This window comes from Fistularia commersonii, chromosome 23, assembly GCF_037954325.1.
Source record: "Fistularia commersonii isolate RoL2024-O1a breed Wild chromosome 23, RoL_Fcom_v1.0, whole genome shotgun sequence".
Lineage (NCBI taxonomy): Eukaryota > Metazoa > Chordata > Actinopteri > Syngnathiformes > Fistulariidae > Fistularia > Fistularia commersonii.
Genome location: NC_141306.1, coordinates 2661362 through 2681421, shown reverse-complemented (window position 1 = coordinate 2681421; position 20060 = coordinate 2661362). Strand labels below are relative to the sequence as shown.

At 44.7% G+C, this 20060-nt stretch overlaps 1 protein-coding gene across 2 annotated transcripts in view; it reads left to right on the top strand.

The window, feature by feature from the left end:
• The first annotated feature begins 4775 nt into the window (after window positions 1-4775).
• mbd2 (methyl-CpG binding domain protein 2) overlaps window positions 4776-20060 on the top strand; it is a 95845-nt gene continuing 80560 nt past the window's right edge. Inside the window, exons 1-5 of one of the 2 annotated variants that reach the window (XM_086170168.1) lie at window positions 4776-5396; window positions 11357-11516; window positions 13643-13783; window positions 14525-14615; window positions 14706-14883. In XM_086170168.1, the coding sequence (XP_086026294.1) occupies window positions 5284-5396; window positions 11357-11516; window positions 13643-13783; window positions 14525-14615; window positions 14706-14883 (683 nt within the window). In that variant the 5' untranslated portion in view covers window positions 4776-5283. The remainder of the gene's footprint in view (window positions 5397-11356; window positions 11517-13642; window positions 13784-14524; window positions 14616-14705; window positions 14884-20060) is intronic. The other variant, XR_015107910.1, reaches the window with a different exon arrangement.

The window sequence follows — 20060 nt, the reverse complement described above, 5'->3', positions numbered from 1 at the left end:
GTTTTCCTCTTGACCTCCAATTTCAGCATCCGTCTACATTACATTGCTGCCATTAATCAGACGCTTTTATCCAAAGCGTCTTACAAAAATTGCAATTCAATAACCGAAAATCCAAAGTACCAGTTGTTGTTATTCAGAAGTCGCCACTCCGCCAAATAACCATCTCAAAACCACATACATACATGCATTAATTTCTTCTTTTTTGGGGGGGAAGGGGCTAAGTGCGATTCGTGGAGTAGCGTGTCTACCAATATATTCACTCTCCCTCCTCTGTACATGAAACAACCATCTCAGTCTGGCTCCCCTGACCTTCTCTCCAAAACATCTGACATGATGGACTCATTCCCAAAGAGAACCTCAGTATCTTCATCTCTGCGACCTCTGTTTCTAGCCCATACAGCATCGCTGGTCTCACCTCTGTCTTGTCCACCTTTCCTTTCATTCTGGCTGATAGTCTTCTATCGCTTCGTACCCCTGACACTTTTCTCCACCCATTCCAACCCGTCTCCTCCTCTTTCCACACTCTCCCTTGCTCTGGACTTTTGACCCCAAGTACCTGAAATCTGCCAACTGCTTGATCTCCACTCCCTGTAGCCTCACCGCTCCACCCGAGTTCCTCTGATTCACACATATATATACTCTGTCTTGCTGAGACTAACTTTCGTTCCTCTTCTTTCTAGCGCATACCTCCACCTCTAAAGATTTTGCTCAACCTGTTCTCTGGTCTCACTACAGATCACAATGTCATCTGCAAACATCATGGTCCATGGGGATTCCTGTCTAACCTCATCTGTCAGCCTGTCCATCACCACTGCAAACAAGAAGGGGCTCAGAGCTGATCCCTGAAGGAGTCCCACCTCCACCTTGAACTTCTCTGTTACCTCTATAGCACACCTCACCACGGTCTCACAGCAAGCATACATGTCCTGCACCAGTCCAACATATTTCTCTGCCACTCCAGATTTCCTCATACAATATGCGACTAAAACTTTTAACATTTGAGTGTGGAAAAAAAAAAAGCAAATTATATAATTAAAAAATTAAAACTTTTAACTCTATATATTTTCTTTACCCTTCTAATCTACTGCTGACTGTGAGTGAATCAGAAAAAATCTTCATTTGTCCACAAGGGGCAATTGTGGGGGCATATCAAATTGTGAACATCAAAGAATGAAAATAAAAATAAATTGAATTAGTTGAAAAAATATAGAATAATACATATATTGTAGCAAGCCATAGATGTCGGGGTTCATGTTGATGCTTGTTTTCTGTGTGATTTTGGGGTTGCAGGGAATGATGTGGGTTTGGTTTTGGCTGGAATTGAGCAGGAACAGTTAGTTATGTTGCGTGATTTGCGCAACTGTGGCCAACAAAAGCTATTGCTCATGTTATAGACATTTTACCATCACCTTGGTGCTTCCCTGACATGGTGCTATAATATAAAATGCTCAAAGAAAAATAAAGTCTATATACTATCTCACCTCTTCTAGTCTCGTGATCCGTCCATCCATCTTCTGTCGTTCTGCCGTAACTAATTCATCTTACATATTTTACAATCTCTACCTTACTGTCTTTATTTTTTTTTATTCCTGCTAATCTCCTGTTTATTTATCTTATCTCTTCCTGCATGAAGCATCTGAAACCACCCAGTTTCCTCGGGGGTCAATAAAGTATTTATGATTCTGACATAAAAGGGTTTTAGTTTATTGGCAACTCAGAAGCTGATTGGAGGAATTTAGTTCAGGGGTGAAATTGTTCCAGAGGCTTCGGTATTGCATCAATATTTTATTAATTACATTTAAATCTCAATCAGCCTCCGCTTATATGGCATATTTACATTCCCCCATTCACAAACTGATGGCCGCTTTGCTCTAACAAAAGTGCTTTGAAGAGTTTTGAAAAAAATCAAAAGCACCAAAAAATGCTCCAAAAAGAAAAGATGATTTATTTTACATAGAATACGAAACACTTATTCTCGCATGCATGACATTTAAAGCAAAAAATAAGCTCTTCCTCGGATGCTTACAAAATATGAAGGTATAAAAACAGTACAAAAGTTAAACAAAAAAAAAAAAAGGAAATTGTATTTATTCTTTAATACTGCATTTATCTGTAAATACTGCACATTCTGTACATACGCACTTGTGCTTTTTGCATGCGCTTCTGATTAGATGCTAACCGCATTTTGTTACTCCGTATCCTTACATGTTTAATGACAATAAAGTTGAATCTAATCACCAAAAAATGCTCCAAAAGCAAAAGATGATTTATTTTACATACAACACAAAACACTTATTCTCACATGCAGGACATTTCAAGCAAAAAATAGGCTTTATATGAATTGGATTTGACATCGAGATCTGATATAAGCAAACGAATAATATTAGAAGATCGATCGAGACGTGGTTAAGATGCCAACCGTAGGAGTCTTGGCCGACTGGACGCGTGGAGGCGGGACGCCGCAAAACAAAAATAAATAAAAAATAAATAGACCTGTAAATGGGCTTCATTAAACACGGCACACAAATCTGCGAGCGTGAAGGTAAATCTATATATGTGCGTAAGAGGAGATGCAAATCCTTCAAGGCTTAAATAAGCCTGCAAATGCAGATATGGATCTGCAGACGTTCCTCCTGAACATCCAATGTGTTCATGGATCCATAAATATAAAGACAGATATGCAAATGAGATCGCTGCATCTCTATTTCGTGTTTTGATCAGTTGCGGTTGCATCTATGCTAGTACTGCTATCTATGAGAAAGCCTCGCCGAATGTTAGCATAAAGCTATTTATGTGATCATAAATCAATAAATATATGAACAGACGCATGTCTCTATAGGGGTTTGCATCTGAGGAAAGAGTCACCGCCGTTGTCGGTTGTTACCGCGGCAACATGAAAGTTGGAGGTTTTACCTGGATCTGAATATTTTATCGGAAGATCGATGGAAAACGCTCGTCGATAATTCATGAAGACTTCGGTATTTGCTAGCGTTAATAGGAACGTACTTTCCGCTTGTCAACCTTTAGGTTTACTAGCGTTCCGAGTCGCAGGACGATGAATCACGGGCGATGGCGTCCGGGGGGCCACGCCGGACTAATCTTCAATTTAATCTCTCGCAAGTGATTGATGAAGAGATTTATTCAATATCGCCAAGTCAGCGGTCTGTCATCTGGGGTTCCATGCCAAGATGAGATCATTTCTCTCATTCGGTCAACTCTTCGACGAGCCAACGTACATCTGGTTTACTTTAATGCACCGTCTGGCAGGTTGCCGATGAATTCCATCGAGGCATCGCGCCGCGCTGGACTAGGGGGCGCAATGACCACATCGGCAGGAAGGGCAGGCCCTTGATAATTTTAGTTTATTTAAATTTCACGTCCAGCCATTAGATCATTTGGGTTTTATGGCAACGGTAATATCTTCTCTTCTTTTGGAGGCTCAGGTCTTTCAGAGGAACGGGATGCTCCAGATGTTCTACCAGGCGTCGAGGAACTTTTAGCATCTCTAACCGCATTAAGGAACATCCGACATCTCCTGTACTCATTCAAAAATCCCAACACATTTCTAATATCACCATCCATCCATCCATCCATCCATCCATCCATCCATCCATCCATCCATCCATCCATCCATCCATCGTTTTGCCTTTTTAGCTAAATCCGACTGATGAAAAATCAAATGTAGATGGATAACAAATAAAATTGAATAAAATACCCAGTTAACTTGATGATTTTTAGTGTGTTCCTGTTGATTTTTAAGATGTTTATATCTATCTATCTATTTCACTAGAAGTTCAAGGTGGAGGTGGGACTCCATCAGGGATCAACTCTGAGCCCCTTTTTGTTTGCAGTGGTGATGGACAAGCTGAATGATGAGGTTAGACAGGAATCTCCATGGACCATGATGTTTGCGGATGACATTGTGATCTGTAGTGAGAGCAGACAACAGGTAGAGGAACATCTAGAGAGGTGGAGGTATGCTCTGGAAAGGAGAAGAATGAAAGTTAGTCACAGCAAGACAGAATATATGTGTGTGAATGAGAAGAACCTGGGTGGAACGGCGAGGCTACAGGGAGTAGAGATCAAGAAGCTGGAGGATGACCAAAAGACATCAGGCAGTACTCGAGGTTGCAGAGATGAAGATGTTGAGGTTCTCTTTGGGAGTGACCAGGATGGAGAGGATCAGGAATGAGTCTATCAGAGGAACAGCACATGTTAGATGTTTTGGAGAGAAGGTCAGAGAAGCCAGACTGAGATGGTTGGGTCATGTACAGAGGAGGGATAGAGAATATATTGGTAGACGGATGCTGGAATTGGAGCTGCCAGGCAAGAGGTCTGGAGGAAGACCAAAGAGAAGATTTATGGACGTAGTGAGAGAGGATATGAAGGTAGTTGGTGTGAGAGAGGAAGATACAGAGAATAGGGTTAGATGGAGAAAGTTGATTGGCTGTGGCGACCCCTGAAGGAAAAAGCTGAAAGAAAAAGTTCTATCTATCTATCTATCTATCTATCTATCTATCTATCTATCTATCTATCTATCTATCTATCTATCTATCTATCTATCTATCTATCTATCTATCTATCTATCTATCTATCTATCTATCTATCTATCTATCTATCTATCTATCTATCTATCTATCTATCTATCTATTCTGTCTTCTGTTTTCGTGCTGGGAGTGAGACCTCTTTCACTATAGACGATCTTTGACAGCCTCACTCTCTCTCTCTCTCGCTCGCTCGAGCCCTCGCTCGCGCTCGCACGCGAGAGAGAGAGAGAGAGCGCGAGCGGCGCGCGCGAGAGAGCGACCTCGAGCGAGAGTGCGGGCGAGTGCGAGTGCGCGCGGGTCGTGTCGTCGCGCGCCTCCCTCCGTGTGCGTTGCTCGGCTCCGTGCGTGTGTGCGCGCGCGGGCTCTGACGTCACGGCCCGCCGTTAGCCGGCCCGGCTCGGTTCGGCTCACCGGAACCGGGGAGAGGTGCGGAAGGAGGCGGTCGAACCGGGGTGGCGGGGTGCGGGAGAGGCGTTGCGGGTGCTGGTGCGGGGGGCGGGACGCCCTCACGCACCGGGACACGTTTCATGTTTCACCGTGACCCGGAATAACCGAACGCGGCCGGGGCGGAGGACCGAGCGCCGCCGTTAACGTGACGCCCGTGACGTCGCTCCGCCACCGGAGGGAGGAGGAGGCGGAGGCCGAGGAGGGGGGCGGGAGGACCGGGGGTTCGCCGCCGCTCGGCCCGGCGTTTCCGGAGCGCTCCCTCGGGCCCCGGACGGAGCCGGACCGCGGGATGATGGAGCGAAAGCGGGCGGACTGCCCCGCGCTGCCGCCCGGCTGGAAGAAGGAGGAAGTGATCAGGAAGTCCGGACTCAGCGCCGGGAAGAGCGACGTCTACTATTACAGGTAACCGAGCTAATCGATCACACCGGGGATCGATCGATCGATCGGTTCTGATCACGAATCCCCGAGCGGCTGATTATCCTAAAATATCATTGAAGTAACCCCTCCAACCCCTTCCCTCCTCTCTCTTACTACTGCAAAAAGTATCCTAGTAATCACAAAAATGTGTTATATATTTTGTTCTGAATAAGAATAAAAGTTTGAACTCTTAAGCGTGCTCCGAAAAACAATTTACATAAAGTACAGAAAGTTTATGACAGCATGACGTTTCGTTTTAGTAAGCGTATTTTTGCTCGAAACGTCATGCCGAGTTCAATTTCTGTCCTCTTTTAAGTAAATTATCTTTATTTTTTGGAGTACCCTTTCTTTTCAAACCTTTATTCGGTTCGTACTTTCGATCCAGCACCTAATCGGGCAGCGGATGTTTTTTCTTTTTTCTCAAACTCCTAAATAAGACTCCCCCATGCTTTGTTATACATCGGAACAAAATTCACGATGTGTGATTATGCAAGGAAAACAAACTCCCTCCTCGGTGACCCAGAGAGTTTCCAGGCAGCGCCCCTCACAAAGAAAACAACTTGAAATTTGTGAAGTCACAAACCATCTTTCCGGTCATCCGTCTCATCTGAGGGTTTTTTTTAATTTTTTTTAAAAGAGAAAAGTGGGACGTTTATCATCAGGTTGACCCTGCGAGCGTTGGCGTTTTGCCGTGACGTCGTTTTTCTTTCTCCGAAATAAGAAAATCGCTCCCAGGAACCGGGGCCAAAAGAAAAAAAAAAAATTGGGCGGTAGCTGTTGGCATTTTTCGTGCGACGCGACATTACTTTCCCTCCCACTTCCTCCTGGTTGCTCCGTGCTTCGGCGAGAAGGCCTGCTAGAAGGCCTCAGATCTTTTGCAGATGATGTTGTGATCTGTGGCAGGTGGAGTGGAGACGTAGAAGGCGGAACAATCGGAGGACTCGGGGTCAACGGTCCAAAGCTGAGGAGGAACATGTGATCGAAAGGGGGGAGAAAAGTGTCAGGGCAAGACGTCGTCTGGTTTGGAGATACCGAGGAGAAGACAGGAGGAAGAAGAGGTGAAGATGTTTGAGGTTCTCTTCGTGGAGAGGATAGGGAACGGGTCCGTCAGAGGGACGGCACGTGCTAGATGCTCAGGGGGAGATGGTTCGGACGTGGACGGAGGAGGGATGGTGAAGATCAGGGTGCAAGGACGCCGAGGTCGAAGGTGCCGGGCAGGAGACCAGAGGGGAGGCTTGTGGATGGAAGGGAAGAGGACATGAAGTTAGTTGGTGCAAGAGCAGAGGGTTCGATGGAGGTGGGGGATCGGCTGTGGCGACCCCTGACGGGAGCAGCCCGGTGGACAAGAAGAAGAAGAAGGCCAAGATTCGGATCTTATCAGTTCCAACATGCTCCCATTGAGTGGGGGCGCATCAGGGGCGCAGGTTCTCTGCCGCCGTCGCTCTTTCTTCCCCAACAAGGGTTTTCGGAGCCGTTCGGAATCGGGGATTTTTGCCACCTGGCGGGTTCCCTTAACCCTCTCAGGCTCAAATTAAGTTGTAGTTGCAGGAAAAATCTGATATTTGGCTGTCGCAAATCTGCAACATCTGCCTGGAGAAGGTTAAAGCGTATTTCAAAAAGACACGAAAACAACATACCGTCATGGACTCTTGAAGAGGCACAACTTTTACTTTGAGTCAGACAAGGGAGTTGTCCACACAGTAGCGAGAGCGGAGTCGCCCTTTTGAAACTGTGCGCGGGTTACACCGTCAGGCCTCAAACACAATCGCTATGAATGCTTAATTCTGGTTTCAAACCGACGTCGGTTTCTAAACCTTACTTGCGTCTAGTTGGTCTCCGACATGACGCCCGGGTGGGTCTGGATGTGAGCGTTTCCCTTTGGTCGCTGTGTATTTAGTGAAACCTGAATAAATATTTGAAGTATCAATGTTCTTTGCCAAATGGCCATACGAACCATGACAGGCTTGGAAGTTAAATACAGTCGTGCTAACTTGCTAACCATGCAGACCCCTCGGGAGCCGCTCCCTAGTGGACACATAGATCATCTCGACACCCCGGTCAAGAACTCGGACTGAAAAACCTGTGAGAAGAGGTAGTTAAGTTAGTAAACCATCAGGAACCGCAAGTAATGAACAAGAATCTTTATCTTTATTTTTTTTTGGGGGGTGGGGGACTAGCAACACTTGCGCGCCGAACCATTGCTTCGCGCTTTCAGCCCCAGAGCAAGGAGGTTCTTGGTTTAACTCCAACAGTGTGGAGTCTCCATGTTCTTCCCCGTGTCTGCGTGGGGTTCCTCCAGGTTCTCCGGGTCCCAAAACATGCAGGAGGTTCACTGGAGACCCTGGACTCCCTAGAAGGAGAGTCGTATGTCTCTATATGACTCTGCCCTTCGGGACATAAGGCGCTAGTGGACGGCGGCGGCGGGCAGCGGGGGTCTTGTAATGATTACATTCAGATGCGTGTGGACCCTTTTTGGGACAAGGCGCCGCCCACTGAAGGGTCCAGCTCCCCTCCGAGAAGCTCTGAAAGAAGGCCCAAACCGGACGGGTCGGCCATCGCCCCGAACCGCCCGAAAGAAGGCCCAAATTGCGATCGACCGGCGACCGGTCCAGGGTGAACCGTGCTTCTCGCCCGCCGACAGCTGGGTTCGGCTCCAACCCCCTCCAACCTCCCCGCGACAAGGGGCCCCTCTGTGCAGAGTCTCCATGTTCTCCCCGTGTCGGCACGGGGTTCCTCCGGGTTCTCCGGTTTCCTTTCACAGTCCAAAAACACGCAGGAGGTTCAGTGGAGACCCGAAGTTCACCAGATGTTTGAAAGAGGGAGTGAACGGTCGCACCGCATGTCCCCCGAATGACGCGTGAAGGAGAGTGAACGTTTCTAAAAGACGACGAATGATTGCGTCTTTACGTGTTTTCTGAACGGATACTAGTCTACGTAACGTGAACAAGAGGGTGAATGGTCGTGTGTCTCCGTATGGGATCGACCGGTCGCGGGTGAACCCCGCCTCTCGCCCGTGACAGCTGGGATAGGCCGCCGTCCGTCCCCTCCCCCGCCACCCAGAGCGCAGGATAAGCGGTATAAATAATGAATGAACGTAAAGGCGAAAACCGTTTCCAGCCGGTATGGTGAACAACGCTCTCCTGAAAATACCGCGCAGATCGGAGGACTGTCATGCTAACGTGCTAATCTAGTGCATTTACATAAACGCGCATTAGCAGTCACGGCTAAGTGGGACGCTAAACGGCCGAATGTTTTAACACGTGAAGCAGATTTAAGTATAGTTTTCTCCGCCGTTGACGTCGGCGGGTTGACCTCCGAGCCACAAGGCCTCGTTTCCCGCGGGCGGGGGGGGGGGACGGGCGCCGAAACCGCCGACTCCTTCGTTCGCGCTCGATCGAGGACGCGCAGCAAAGCCGCCGACTGTTTTCGTTGCGTGGGAGGAAGCAGGAGGACCGGACGTGAACCCGCGCAGGCGTGAGGAGAACACGGAAAAGAAAAAAAAAAAAAAAAACCCACGGGAATCAAATTAGGAACCTCGGTTCAACCGTGCGGCGGCGTCTTGCGAAATGTTATTTTAATTTTTTTTTTTTTTTGCATTTTTTTAAAATCCCCCCCCGGCTCTCCCTGCAGCGGGAGTGTGCGTGTCTGTACACATCCATTCGAAAGAAGCGCCCACACTTCCTCCTGCTCCACCCAAGGCCAACATGGCGGAACGCCGTCGCCCCATCTCAGCTGTGGGAACACACTTCCCTCTTTATTAGATTTTAATTATTTTTAAAACGCCCGATCGCTCGTGTCGGTGGAAATGTCAGGATTCCAGACGGTGGCGCCGCCGCTCTCGCCGAATCGGGCGGAATCGCTTCCTGTGATTCACCGGCGTTGAGACACAGGCGTGGGGGGGGATTTCTTCCGGAAGGCGACGGTTACTCCCCTCGCCGCCGAGAGCGGAAAAAAAAAAACGAGATCATATGAGCGTCTGCCGCGGTCGACCGTCCCCGCCTTGTATTGACCCGCGGCTGTCACACGTCTCTAATAATCAATATGTAAATAAGCAGTTGACCTCCGGAAAGGTCGCGACCGGCCTCGCGGGTTTTCCCGCGGGATATCGTTTCTTTTACTTTATTTCTTCCTTCCAATCGACGCTTTGAACGCTCTGAGCGCTGAAACGTCAGCGGATCCCTTTTATTGTGTTTATTTTTTTTTTTTTTTTGGGCGCAATTCTCAAAAGTCATCTCCATGGAGTTTATCACCTTTTCCTTTTTTTTTAAAATTTTTTTTTTTTTTTTTATAGAAGGGGAAACTCTTTGCAAAGGGGGGGCGCGAAGCATTTGATGTGCAGCCGTCGCCGCGGAGGAAGCGATGTCTGCGGAGAGGCTGTTTGCGGCGCAGAGGCCCCGTCGCGTAATCTGCCTCCTGTCGCGGAGAACGTCGGCCGCTTTACTTTCAGTTCGCTCTGTTACATGACTCATCAGTTCCTGTAAAGAAACCAGTCAGCGGGCCGACTTACTGGAAGAGCAGTAAAACTCCGCCGGCGCCTCCGAAACGCCTCCACGGGCTCGCGCCGCGCACGGACCCGGGCCGTGGCGGCGGGGAGGCGAGGAGGCGAAGAGGGAATCGCTCTCCCGGATCCCCCGATTCACACATTTCGACACCCACCCCCCCCTTCCCATCCTGTTTGAACAGTTCAGCCGAGCGCGTCGAGATAGCGCAAGCGCCACTGTGAGGCACGCACGCACGCACGCACGCACGCCCACGCGTGCACGCGGTGGCCGATCTTTGCTTCCAGTGACCTACGTGTCAGTCGCAGCTGCGCGGCTGCAGCCGGGCCTCCGCGGCTGATCTCAGGCTGTTCAGGACACGACCCTTAAATCGGAGGCGCCCGGAACACGTGACTCCCCCCCCCCGACGCTATCCGTGTCGAATGCAGATTTAACACACACACACACAGGCTGAAAGTGTATAAGTTCATTTTAAAAAAATACATTATCATTATTGTTTATTTTTTAGGGAATTTCTTGCTGAGTTTTCCGTGACTTTTGAGGTTCTTTTTATGCGTTTTTTTTTTTTTTTTAACGCCTCTGCACTTGTTCTTTCGCTATTTTCCGATAATATTTCCCGATCCCAGGCAATGTTTCACCGTTTTCTTCGCTGCACTTAAAATCCTTAAATGTTCTCAAAAATCGGCGGCGCGCCTTGTGGATGAATTCTTGTGTTTACAGACCTCCAAACAATTCGATGTGGCAAAAATCTGTCAAAATGTTTTGATGCAACTTTGGGCTTTGGTTGGTTATCGGAGCGTTCCCATCGTATTAAAATCGGCGTTTGGTTGAATATGGGTCGCAATGTCGTTGGAAAACTAATTCTGTCGTGCTGGAATACAACTAACTTCAGGTGTCCGCCATCGCTGGCGTCGATTAACCAATCAGCAGCCATGAAAGAATTTAACATGAATGAATCGATGGTACGGAAGTAAAAGTAAAGTAAAGAAAAGTAAAGACCGAAACAGTTTCTGAGTGAACAAAGCAAGTTAGAGGACAGAATTGAACGGCGGGTTATTGAACGAGTTTGTTTAAACCGTTTTGTTTTGCTTTATATACCGTAAGTTTTATCATGCGCCTTATAACACAGTGCGCCTTATATGTGAAATGATACTGTGAATCATTGATATTGCGCCTTACGGTTCGCAAAATACGGTACCTGTTTTTCGATGTATTTGTCTAGCATGAATTTCATACGTCGTCTCATTGGACTCCCTTTTTTTTTATTCACAATCTTATTTAATCCTCTTTATGTTGTTCATTTGTCCTTGGAACCGGATTCTTCGTCCCGTTCATTGAATTTGCGCGGCGCCGAGCGTCCCTCCTCCGTTTTTTCCGCACAAATCGAATTTGTCCTCGCGATCCGCGCGTTGTTGACTTTAATTAATATCCCTCCTCCGTCTTCAGTCCCACAGGGAAGAAGTTCCGGAGTAAACCCCAGTTGTCCCGTTACCTCGGAAACGCGGTGGATCTGGCATGTTTCGACTTCCGGACGGGAAAGATGATGCCTGGGAAACTGCAGAAGAGTAAACAGAGACTCCGACACGACGCGCTCAGCCTGGCCAAGGTAAGGCGGTATGAGGGTCACGTGACGTGTGCGCGCGTGCACGGCTGTGGGCGTGCACGTGGGTGCGATAGAGAGAGAGAGAGACTATGTCGGGCCGGCAGATTATCAGATTAAGGCAACTCTTCCACCAGGTTCACCACAGGTAGTCTCAATGCTGCGGCAGGTAGAGAAGAATGCAGGTATTAACTCACCAAAATGACATTTTTGCCACGATTTCTTTGGCGCGTTTTGCGCAAAATCAGTAAAAAGACAGCTCATGTGTTCAGACATCAATATCAATCAGGCGTTTTGCACGTTCTCCACCTGAAGTCCGAGGGCGTGAACGAGACGAGCAACGGTTGTTTAGTCGCTGTCTATATTTGGTCCGATGATTGACAGGTGGCTGTTCCAGCTTGAAGCTCGCCTTTTCCCCGAGTTACACCTTGTTTTATGCCTTAAATTAAGAATAAGAATAAGAATAAAAACAACTTTATGTATCCCCAAGGAAATGGTTGTGCCAGCGTTACAAGAAAGATATAACAATAATAAATAATAGTAGAAAATTGTATAAACAGGAAGAAAAAGGAGAATAAGAAATACAAATAAACCATTAAGTGTCCAAAGTAACAATTGAAAACTATACACAAGAGTATGACATTTTTTTGTAAATGTAGCTGTTATGAAATATTGCACAGTATAGTATAAATATGGATAAATTATTACAATAACAGCGTCAAATTTCGGTGTCTCCGTCAGTGATAGTGGCAGGTGGCAGATGTGCAAGGGGGAGCTTGGCCGGGTCACAAAAGTGAAAACCTCAAAAGCCACTTAATAATAAATAATAGTAGAAAATGTTATAAATTGAGAAAAAAAAAAAAAAAAAGAGAATAAAAAATACAAATAAACCATAAAGTGTCTAAAGTAACAAGTGAAAACTACACACAAGAGTATGAAAAAATATTGTACATGTAGCTGTTATGAAATATTACACAGTTATGAACATTTATAGATAAATTATTACAATAACAGCGTCAAAGTTCGGTGTCTCCATCAGTGATATTGGCAGATGTGCACAGGAGAGTTTGGCCGTGTCACAAAAGTGAAAACCTCAAAAGCGACTTCATAATAAATAATAGTAGAAAATTGTATGAATAGTAAAAAAACAAAAAAAAAAAGGAGAATAAGAAATACAAATAAACTATATTTATTCATTTCTCCTTTATTTAACCAGGAAAGTCTCATTGAGACTCTTTTTTCAAGAGTTTGGCCGGGTCACAAAAGCGAAAACCTTAAAAAAGCGACTCCGTCGGTCTCGTATTCCAAACGATTCGCCAGTTTGCAGCTGCGAAAGGTGCGTTTCACCGCAGTTCCATGTTCGCTTTCCACGTAGCGGGAATGGCGTCAGAGCCGTCGGCCAATGGGAACGCAGGACACTGAGCGTTAAATGCCATTATGAAAAACAAAGAAAGGCGGCGCTCCTGCGAACTGGGATGGGAAGGAAAAACGACAGGATGAATCCCTCAGCCTCCGTTTGATTTATTGACCGCAGGCAAACAGTCTCCTCTTGTGCAGCCGACTCGTTTCTCAAAGTACGTGCGCTCGGAGGACCGTCGCCGCCCCCCGGGGCTCCCGAGCGAGAGAGCAGTCCTCTTTGGACCGCCGCTCTCCGATTTGAAAACGCTTCTTTGTCTGCAGATGCAGTCAGGGATCCCCTTGTGACACATGCAAAGCCTTGTATAAATATTCTACTTGGAAGAACTTGTGCCTGTCCTGATTTTTTTTTTTTTTAATGACAAAAAAACAACAAACAAAAATAAAAATAGCGGTTCGGAACAGGGAATATCATTGGCCGGTTGGATGGGATTATTTTTCTTTTTTTCGCTGCCTGCAGCCGGAAACTTTATAAATCTAACGGTTGATGAATAATTTAAGTAAAAAAAAAACAAATTTTTTTTTTTTGAAATGACTGACGGAGTTTTAAGGAAGAGGGAAACAGAAAAAAAGAGGGAATAATTGGGAAAAAAAGAGGAATAATATTAAGATAAGGAAGGAGATGAAGGAGAGCAAAAGATAAAGAAAGGAGGAATAGAAATGAAAAAAAAAAAAAGGGAAAAATCTCATGTCGTGTGTTTTCCCGTCTCCACCAGGGCGGTAAACTGGACCTGAACACGACGCTGCCCATCAGACAGACAGCATCCATCTTTAAACAGCCTGTTACCAAGGTTACAAGTCACCCGGGCAACAAAGTGAAAACAGACCCGCAGAGAGCGGCCGAGCAGCCCAGACAGGTAGCGCACACACACACACACACACACACACACACATAAACACACACCGCATTAACGCCCGAGGGCGAAGTCGCGCTCCGACCTGCGCTGATGCACAGAGGAGGGGAAAAAAAGGAAAAAAAGAAAAAAGACTTCACGGTGATTTTCACCCAGAGGTGGCGCTGGAGAATCACGGGAAAAGTGGCGTGGAGGGGGAGGTTTTTTTTAAAATGGTGAGAAATAAAAAATAAAAAGAGGAGGTATCAAAATAAAAGGCGCAGTGAGTGAATGAAAAGGAGTGTGAATGAAAGAGGGATTAAAGCGTGCGGCGGCTGCCTATTGAAGCGCATATGGTTCGCCGCCGCGGCAATAATAGTAATTTAATCACTTAAAAAAAAAAAGCGATATAAAAAATCGGATTCTCGGGGTTAAAAGAATTAACGGCGGACGTGGGGACGAAGAGAAAAAAAAAAAATGGGCGGAGGAAGACAAATCGCTTTGACGCAAATTCGGGTGAAAGTGCGAAAGAGCAGAAGAGACGACAAGATGAATCAACGATGGTTAAATATGTGACTATATATATATATAGCATCAGAGTAAAAGCCTCTCTCTGATATTTTAAAAGCTGGTTTCTAATGCGGAGCAGCAGCAGGAAGTGGGCGGATATAAACAGGATCTTCACACAACAGCATGCTCAAGAAACAGAAGTGAAACCGCAGAGCTCGTCGTCCGGGCCTAAAACCCCCGTCTCCGTCTCTGCAGCTCTTCTGGGAGAGGAGGTTGAAAGGTCTGCGGTCGTCGGACGTCACCGAGGAAGTTCTGCGAAGCATGGACCTGCCCAAAGGCCTGCAGAGTGAGTGCCGAACGCCAGACGCCGGTTCCGACCCCGACCTCCCCTGACCTTCCCCCCTCCACCCCCGCCGCCCTTCCCCTCCCCTCGCAGGCGTCGGACCGGATTCCAGCGACGACACCCTGCTCTCCGCCATCGCCAGCGCTCTGCACATGAGCTCCGCCCCCATCATGGGACAGACGTCGGTGGCCGCCGAGAAGCACCCGGCCATCTGGCTGAACACGTCGCAGCCGCTATGCAAGGCCTTCACCGTCACGGACCAGCACATCCGGTGAGATCCGGCTCCCTGACCTCCGCCCTCTGCACCGACCGCACATCCACTCCTTCTGGGAGCTCGCAGAACGCCCCCCGGTGGCCAAAAGTGGAACTGCAACTTAAAGCTTTTATCCCTCCAAACCAGGGGTGGGCGATTATTTCGGCAAGCGGGCCACATTTTATATTTAACTTGTATATCATGTAAATTGAACAATATAAAAACTGTAATTTAAATATTTACATTTTTCGGCATTTTATTTCAACTTAATCATTAATGATCATATAAATGCACCGACATTATTTTGAATGCAATCATCCATACAAAATCAAACAAAAGGAAAAATATAGGGAGTTTCTGAATTTATCATTGATTGAAAATATTTGTTAAAAATAATCAAAGAAAATTGTTTGGCGGGCCGGATGTGGCCCGCGGGCCGTAAAGTGCCCAGGTCTGCTCCAAACTCTCAACGTTGTAAATAAAATCATCTTGAAATCGCCGACAAAATAGAACAGAGAAAAATAAACTCAGCGGAATACACGAGTCAAAACGACGTCAAAAGCAAATAAAGGGAAAGTTAGGTTTAGATTACTCTGAATATTCGAACGATGCGCCGTTTATTTGTGATTATGGTTTCCACACAATGTGGTAGTTTATCCCTGCCTGTCGTACGAGCGCTATTTCCAGCATGAAATAATTCGCAATATCCACAACGCCATGTTTCTTTCCTCTGCTGCTGTTTTTACTCATTTCGAACGGTTTCCATAATCAGATTCCACATAGAATGATTAAACTTGTCGGTTTCCCGACGGGCTTTCGTTTCTCCCGACGCCCCTGCATGCAACCATCGTTCCGGGTTAAAAAAAAAAAAAAAAAAAAGCGAAACGCTCTGCGTGATCGCTGTTTGAGCGCCGTCTTCACTCGTGACGCTGCTATTCTCGGTCCCAGCGATTCGCTGCTTCACGTTGAGGGCCGAACATTCCTGGTTTGCCACACACACACTCACACACACATACACACACATACACATACACATACACATACACATAGTGGAAGGGGTTAGACGTCTTAGTTTTTAACTCTAAATATATATATTTTATTCTATATGCCATCAATCCAGGTTTTTTTAAAGGTTTTTTTGCGCAGTTTTAATCCAATCTTCAGTTTTTATGCATTAAAATGCAGCTTTTCTGCAATTTGAAAATTCACCTTGTGTCCTGAGGGGTGTGTCACTGTGGAATTGTCTACATTTCCAGTTATTAAAGGTATATTTTATGCCTATATATATATATGTATATATATACATATATATATATATACACACACACACACATATATATATATACATGCAATATCACAGTACACTTTCAGTAGTCTCACTGTATTGCAGTTTTTTTACTTTTTTATCCAGTTTTGGATTGTTTTATATATGTATATATATATATACATATATATACAGTATATATATCTGTTTTTGCTCTATATTGCGATATCAACGTATACATATATATATATATATATATATATATATGTATATAATTTCGATTATATTAACAATAATATTTTCTGGGGTGGCAACCAATCAGAGCATGGTGTCTCTGTATGCTGGGCTCTGATTGGCTCAGGGAACGTAGCATCATTCTCTGCATCTCCTGCACAGAGCGACATTGACGCGCTGTCGCTACTCGTGATGTTACAGTGCGTTTAACAGTCAATAAGATTTACAAACATATGAATCGGACAAAGTATCTTATTCACCATTTGACTGGCAGCCGTTAACGGGTTTAAAATTTCATATCAGCTTTCTTCACACACACAAACTGTAGCACACCAAAAAACACATTTAATTTCAAAAAAAGCTATTACGCCGTTACTTTTACTTATAAATGAAGTCCATGCACCGCTCGCTCTTAACAAAAGCATGGACAACTTCATTTTAGAAGTTGTCATTGTTGTCCTTCAGTTAAAAAATACCTTTCTAGTGCAAATCACTGATAAATATAACCATTTACTTTTTTTTTTTCATTTAATTTTCTTTTTCTTTCCAAGATTGGCGAGTGAGGCACGGCCTCTCGTGCCTCCCCCGACTGCACAAAACTGGTCTAGGAAGAGTTTGGAAGTGGTTACCAAGCATATGGAGGGTCATAAAGCTTTAAAAGATACAGAAATAATAAAATAAGAATACAGTTGTAACTTTATGGATTTTTGTTTTGGTTCTGGAACGTAAGTGGGACGATTTTTTTCCCGCTTTTTTTAAGCGAGAACGCCGGGAAACAAAGCGGCTCCTGCAAAAATCCGGGTGCAAAACCGCTGTACGGCACCGCTTGAAATTTAACAGAAAAGATTCAGCGCGGCATTTTTTTATCGACCGACATAAAAACCGTCGGCGGGCCGCGTGATGCAGATCGTTGTATCCTTCGCCGGTTGCCGGGGGCAACGTCAGACGAGGATAAACGCAGGTTACAAATACTTCTCGTCAAGTTCGGCCTCCTCCTGAGATGTGATCCACATAGCTACCGCCGCCTGACAGCAGGGGGCACTGCGAGAGCACGCTATGTGTGCGTGTGTGTGTGTGTGTGTGTGTGTGTGTGTGTGTGTGTGTGTGTGTGTGTGTCCAGTGCAGAACAGGGCAAAGAGAACAGCTGGCCAAAGCCATTACAGCAGAATCACTACAATACATCACTACATCCTCTCTTCCTCTCCTCCCTTCTTAACTATTTCCTGATCCTCTCATTCTTCCACCTTTTCCTCTCCTCCTTTTTTTATGTTTCCCCCCTCATTCGCTTCCTCCTCTTCCTCTTACACCCGTTAAAACGTCATCCCTTCCTCTCCCGGTTCCTCTCGTCCGCCGTTCCGTCGCTCCGCCCGCCCAATAATTCATGTTTGTCTTCTTTCCGCCTTTGTTTTTTTCCACCTCCGTCTCCCCCCCCCCCCGCCCATCCCTTCCATCCCGACCCCCACCAGTCTTCATCCATCCTCTGCTCCTCCTTTCCTTATCTCTCTCTTCCATTAATTTCCAATCCAACCCCCTCCTTCCCTTCCCTTCCATCCCCCGTCTCTCTCTGGCTGAATGTGCTCGTCATCTAAATCGCTCTCATTCTTCTCCGCTCGCCTTCGTCTTCATCTGCCGCCTTCCTCTTCCTCCTTGGCGACGTTGAGGAGGAACACAAAGTACGTCTCCCGGCCAAATTGCCGGCGGGGCTGGTTAGTTTCAGGCCCTCTCTTGGACAATTATCGCGAGTCAGATCCGCAGATTATCCGTTATCGATGCATTGGATCCGATCAATGATATGTCTCTGGAAATCGATTTTTAATTTGATTTTTTTTTTTTTTTTAATAAATAATTTTAAATAAAATATTAACAGACACCCGTCAATCCGTTATCAATGCATCGGTTCTAATCAATGACACGCCTTTGGAAATCTAAAACTTTATTTGAGGTGTTGCAGATCACACTATTCATATCCTAAAGAAGTTGCAGCTCTGCAGTATTTTTAGATTTGCATGAATAGATGCAATTTTTAATCAATTTTTTTTTAAATAAGATATTTTCTAGTCACCTGTTTATCCGTTATCAATGCTTTAGCTCGAATCAATGAGACGTCTTTGGAAATCTAAAACTTTATCTGAGGTGTTGCAGATCAAAATATTCATCCACTATTTAATAACACTATTCATTTACTTGCATGAATATATTAATACTCCATTTTTAATTTGATTTTTTTTTTTTTTTTTAATAAATAATTTTAAATAAAATATTAACAGACACCCGTCAATCCGTTATCAATGCATCGGTTCTAATCAATGACACGCCTTTGGAAATCTAAAACTTTATCTGAGGTGTTGCAGATCACACTATTCACATACTAAAGAAGTTGCAGCTCTGCAGTATTTGCATGAATATATTAAAAAACAATTTTAAATTAATTAATCAATTTTTTTTGATAAGATATTTTCTAGTCACCTGTTTATCCGTTATCAATGCATCAACTCGAATCAATGAGACGTGTTTGGAAATTTAAAACTTTATCTGAGGTGTTGCAGATCACACTATTCATCCACTATTTAATAACACTATTCATTCACTTGCATGAATAAATTAATACCTGATTTTTAATTTGATTTTTTTTTTTTATAAATAATTTTAAAATAAAATATTAACAGACGCCCGTTAATTCGTTATCAATGCATCGGTTCTAATCAATGACACGCCTAATCTAAAACTTTATTTGAGAATTGTTAGAGAAATTATTATTAGAGAAATCTAAAACTTTATTTGAGGTGCTGCAAATCACACTATTCATATCCTGAGGAAGTTCCAGGTCTGTGGTATTTTTAGATTTGCATGAATATTTGAAACCCCCAATTTTTAATTTTTTAAATATTTTCTAGTCCATTATCAGTGCTTTGAAAATCTAAAGCTTTCGATTTAAATTTTATTTTGTGTTGTGGATTCTATGGAGGGAAATCAAAGATCCAGCTTTGCGGTATTTTTAGATTTGCCTGAATATATTATACCCAATTTTTAATAGCATTTTTAAAAAAAAAATATTTTCCAGTCAATGCATTGGTTCCAATCAGTGGCACATCATTTGAAATTTAAAACTTATTTTTTGAAGAGTTGCAGATCACACTATTTATATTCTTAAGGTCATAAAGAAGTTCCAGCTTTGTGGAATTTTTGGATTTCATGAATACATTGAACCCCCAATTTTCACAAGTTTCTTTTTTTTTTTAATATATAAAATATTTTTCAGTCCCCTCACAATAGCCGCGACTTTCACTGCGATTCATTATTTTATTTATTCTATTTTAATGCATTTAAAAAAATCCGCACCAGAGACGCTCTTCACTCGGATTGGACGTGTCTGCGACTCCGTCATGTTTCTTGATACCTTTCACTCCCCCTTTCACGAGTGCACGTAAATCACAGAATGATGTTTTGAAAATCGTGTGCGGTCGGGACTGCAGGATCTCTTCTGCCGCCACGGGCTGAAATGATAAGTCGCGAAAGCCCTAAAATCCCTGCACCTCGGCTGAAAATATTAAAGTTAACTCATTTCAAGGCATTATTATGGCCAGGAGCTGTTAGAAAGCAACATGGGCTTGAGACTCCCCGACATTGGTTTGCCGTGCATGTTTAATTTTGCCTATTTTGCATCTGAAGGACAGAAATAATTCTAAAAAAAAAAAAA